The sequence below is a fragment of the Epinephelus lanceolatus genome, chromosome 18, assembly GCF_041903045.1.
Source record: "Epinephelus lanceolatus isolate andai-2023 chromosome 18, ASM4190304v1, whole genome shotgun sequence".
In the NCBI taxonomy this organism is placed as follows: domain Eukaryota; kingdom Metazoa; phylum Chordata; class Actinopteri; order Perciformes; family Serranidae; genus Epinephelus; species Epinephelus lanceolatus.
The window spans coordinates 43,395,904-43,400,957 of NC_135751.1; the positions used below are offsets into that span (position 1 = coordinate 43,395,904).

Sequence of the window (5,054 nt, forward strand, 5' to 3'; positions counted from 1 at the left end):
ACAAATGAAGTCAATGTCAGACTTCTCAGGGTCAATTAAAATAAAGCTGTATGATGTAGTATTTTAATCTTCCACATGTAGGGAGTTTTTAGGAAAATGAGCTGAAACGAAACACTACATGACCATAAGTATATGGACACAGTTTGCCTCTGACTCTATATTAATGAATGGGGCTGCAGCATTAAGGTGTCCACATACTTTTGGACATAAAATAATCTAGTTTATTTCTTGTATTTGTGTTTTATTGTAGTTTTTACTGAGTAATTCTGTAGTGACAGTCATAGGGAGACACCTCAGACGCTGTCAGGGCGGGGAGGGGGGGTGGGGGGGGGGGGTTGAGGAGGGGGTGAAAAGGGAAATTTCCAAATTTCGTAGAATTCTTAGGTTTGATTTTGATTTTGCTTTGAAGACATCAGAGTTTCAGTTTCTGAAGCTTTATTTAAACCACAACATGACAGAGGCTCATCACAACCACAACAAGCAGCAGCCTGAGGGAGAACCAGACCAAGACCAGGACCTCAAGGATCTCCAGGACTTTGAAGACCTCCAGCAGCACAGCGACGCCACACTGACAGTGAGTTGATTCATGTGTTTGTGTCTCGTTCTCAGAGTTTGTAAATCATTTATAAACTGGTGACGAGAGAGAAATCAATAAATGATTATTGATTCATTTCAGACTGATTTTAATCGTCAGGATTTATTATTATTATTTATTATAACGTCTGGCTGTCTCTGCCTTGTTTGTTTGTTTGTTTGTTTTCTGACAAGGTTTGAAAATAATCAACAGGTTAAAAAAATAATTATTCATTTTACTGTAAACTTTGTTTTTAGCTTCAGACTGATTGATTTCATAATTTAGTGATTAATTCAGTCGTCAGTAAGTGATGATATTTACTCAGATGTTGTGTCTCTGAATCGAATGCAACTGGTTCGATTCAGATACCTTGAGATAATTATAAAATAATCATTAGTTACATAAAGTTCATAGTTTGAATACTCTAACTACTTCCATACTCGGTTACTTTTACTGAAGGACCATCTGACAGTAACAGAGTATCAGAGACGTGTTGTTGGCGACGAGGCGTCGCTCGTCATTTTCACACTCGTCGACAGAAACAAGTTCAAATGTGTAAAAATGTTTCCTGATCATTTCCACAGTCGTTCATGTTCATACGTGACATCGAAGATGACGACAGCTCACAGTCATGGTAAGAACGCCATGTGATTTCCACTGGTCGCGTTTCCTCGTCCGCAGCGGTCAGAAACATCGAGTGTCGGAGCAGAGGTGGAAAAATTAGTCAGCCAATAGAGACGCTGATTCAACTGTTTCATTTCATTAATACTCAAACTTTATATTATTAATACGTTTTTGTCAACGTGCAGACGTGTGACTCCGATACTGACGTTAATGTATGTTCATATATGTTCATATATGTTCATGTATGTTCATGTATTTTCATACATTCATATGAATGTGTTTAATATCAGTTTTCAGTGTGATTTTATTTCCAGTGAAATGAAACTTGACTTCATGGTGTTGCCGTCTTTGTCATATTTTCACCTCTGATGTTTCAATCTGAAAAACTTCAACCATTCATTTTATTCCTACGCTCATGTGAACACCTCATCGATCAGGTTCAGGTTCAGGTTCAGGATTTGTGTGTGGGGGTTATGATGGTCTGGATCAGGTCTGTCTTTCAAGATTCAAGATTCAAGACCTTTATTTGTCATCGAGGGGCAATTGATTCTGCCGCAGTAGCAATAAAAACAACAGCAACAAACAACAATGACAACAACAAGGCTGACACACACAAGGCAACAGTCACATAAAATGAGTCGTAACTAAATAAATAAAAACACATACTTGAATAAAATATGAACTAATGATGATGCTACCTGTACTGTACAGAGTTAAGCAGTTAGATGGCAGAGGGTATGAAGGAGAATTTGTATCTGTCTTCATACACAGGATCGTACATTATCATAATCACGCATCAAATAGAAACAAACGAGCAGGTTGTTTAAAGCTGTGATGAATCAAATGAAGGTCTCAGGAGACTTTGAACCAGGGTTTGGATTCAGGTTCAGGTTCAGGTTCAGGTTCAGGGTTGAGTTGGTACCTTCAGTGTGTTTGTGGTCCTGCCATCAGGTCGGTTCAGAACAGTCATCAGTCATCAGATTCTGACTGTTTTACCTTTGACAGAGGAAGTGATGTAACAGATCTGAGCTCTGGACGTCCGTCCTTCAGTCCTTCAGGCGCCAACTCTGGGACGCCGACTCTGGGACGCTCTGTGTTGGTTCACATACAGATTAATGATGATAAAGGTTTGAACGAACAGACGAAGGTGAATTCGTCATTAGGCTGATCAAATTAAATGTTTTAGAGTCTGAGGTGAGATGAGAACCTCGACAGCATCAGTCCAACATCAAACTGTCTCCACAGAGACACATACCAACAGCTGCAGACTGAGACCAGATCCTCCAGACCTCACTGTGAGACTCAGACACATTAAATTTATTAATACCACACTGAAAGACTGTGAACCTGCAGGAACCTGCAGTGACTCACCTGGTCCAGGTCTCTGCTGCTGTGGTCTTGAGGTACCTGAGGGAACCTGCAGTGACTCACCTGGTCCTGGGCCATTGTGGTTTTGGAACAGACGCTGGATGACTCACACAGGTAGATGGCTCCTGATTGGTTCTGACATCCAACCAAGTTCCTCCTCTGTGTTCCAGGTTATCTGAACTCACCTGAAGCTGCCGACTCACAAAGCACACCTGAACCATCTCAGTCCAGCTCAGACCAGAACCAGGACCAGGATCACCTGAAACACCAGGACTCACCTCAGGTAGAGGTTTTTAAAACTCAGAACATCCGTTTGTCTTTTTCTGTAGAACCTGAGCTAAAACTGAGATCTGTTCAGAACCTCAGGACTGTCAGAGCCAGACCCACCTGAAGGACCAGCTGAAACAGAAACCATCAGAACCATGACGGTGTCCTCAGCCCTGCTCGTCCTTCTGCAAGTGTGCAGCCTCCACCTGATGGTGGTTGCCATGCCGACCTGTAAACTGGAGGGGAACCTGATTCAGTTGGCCCACAACCTACTCAGAGACCTGGTGCGACCTTTGACCTCCAAACACCAGCACTCTTTGATCTTTATATTCTTCAGGTCACATTTAAGGGTTTGTCACACCTCAGCTTTAGCTTAGCATTAGCTGGGTCAATATATGTCTAGGTGTAGCTTAGCATTACCTAACATTAGCTGGGTCAATATATGTTTAGGTGTAGCTTAGCATTACCTAACATTAGCTGGGTCAGTATCTGTCTATGTATAGCTTAGCATTAGCTAACATTAGCTGGGTCAATATATGTTTAGGTGTAGCTTAGCATTAGCTAACATTAGCTGGGTCAATATCTGTTTATGTGTAGCTTAGCATTAGCTAACATGAACTGGGTCAGTATCTGTCTATGCGTAGCTTAGCATTAGCTAACATTAGCTGGGTCAGTATCTGTCTATATGTAGCTTAGCATAGCTGGGTCAGTATCTGTCTATATGTAGCTTAGCATTAGCTAACATTAGCTGGGTCAGTATCTGTCTATGTGTAGCTTAGCATTAGCTAACATTAGCTGGGTCAGTATCTGTCTATATGTAGCTTAGCATTAGCTAACATTAGCTGGGTCAGTATCTGTCTATATGTAGCTTAGCATTAGCTACTGTTTGCAGGTCAGTTGTTGATAAAGGCTGGACTATTTCCTGTCTGTCCTGTAGGGGACGTTTCCTGCCCACTGCCTGCCGTATAACGCCAACATCACCTTCCCACACTCCGTCTTCCCTGCGGTCACAACCAATACACCTCAGGTAAGCCTCTTACCTCGTCGGAGCCTCTCAGCCAATCACAGAGCCTTTGACACTCTGAGCCTGCTGTTTGAAATACTGACCTCTGATTGGTTCCTTGCAGTGCCGCCAAGCATCGTGGGTGGTGTATGAATCACTGCAGGGGGTGGGGCAGATTTTTGAGGATTATGACGTACCTGTCGGAGAGGGCGAAGTCACCTGGGACGACCAGAAACTCGCTAAGTTCCAACACCTGCAGGAGCGACTGCTGGATCAGGGCAGCTGTGTGAGTACCTGTCTGTCTGTCTGTCTGTCTGTCTGTCTGTCTTACTGTCTCTTTGTCTGTCAGTCTTTCTGTCTGTCTGTCTGACCATCTGTCTGTCTGTCTGTCTGCCTGTCTGTCCATGTGTCTATCTGTCTGTCTGTCTGTCTGTCCACCTGTCTGTCTTTCCACCTGTCTGTCTGACCCATCTGTCCCTCTGTCTGTCTGTCTCCAGTTGTCCAGCGTTAACGGTTCAGAGGTTGTGTCTTCGTACTTCAGTCATGTGACGGCGGCTCTGCAGCAGCAGGTAAACTTGATTGATTTGATATTGACACATCGTATCAATAGGACAAAGGACTGTCAGTCAGAGTGTGTGGACCAATCAGAGCTGAGGGGGCAGGTTTTTCTGTGTGTCACTCAGGATAGCTCAGCCTGTGGATGGATGGCTCTGTGGAGAGATCTGCTCAGGGTCCTGAAGTTCGCCCTGCAGAAGCACTACCATACCTGTTTCACCTGGAGAGGCCACGCCCACTGAGGAAAGACGTCACGCCCACTGAAGACCAACTAATTATCATGCTGACTGAGAATATTTATCTATTTATATATTGACCAAGTTATTTATCTCTTTATTTATTTACATATTTATTGAAAAGTTTTTTATTTATTTTTTATATTTGATACTACATATCATATTTATTTTTATTTCTGTTTGTATCAATGTGAAACTGAGTCACATTAAAGCATCATGAAAGAAAATCTGTCTGACCTTTACCCTACTTTATAACACACACACACACACACACACAGTAAACATACTGACTCAGCTGTGCAGTGACTCACTCTGTGTCGCAGCTTCACAGATGAACTCAAATATTAAAAAGAACGTATTCTATTGTTTAATGACCCTGTAGATACTAACACAGTTAATGTTAGCTGATGCTAAGCTAACCTGAGAC

General features: G+C 42.6%; 1 protein-coding gene across 1 annotated transcript; it reads left to right on the forward strand.

Moving 5' to 3' along the window:
* Window positions 1–477: 477 nt before the first annotated feature.
* Window positions 478–4,826, forward strand: LOC117267781 (uncharacterized). The gene is made up of 7 exons (XM_033643787.2): window positions 478–574; window positions 2,737–2,849; window positions 2,925–3,117; window positions 3,771–3,860; window positions 3,961–4,122; window positions 4,334–4,405; window positions 4,520–4,826. The coding sequence occupies exons 3-7, from the start codon at window positions 2,989–2,991 to the stop codon at window positions 4,631–4,633; spliced, it is 567 nt and encodes a 188-aa protein (XP_033499678.1). The 5' UTR covers window positions 478–574; window positions 2,737–2,849; window positions 2,925–2,988; the 3' UTR covers window positions 4,634–4,826.
* Window positions 4,827–5,054: the final 228 nt, after the last annotated feature.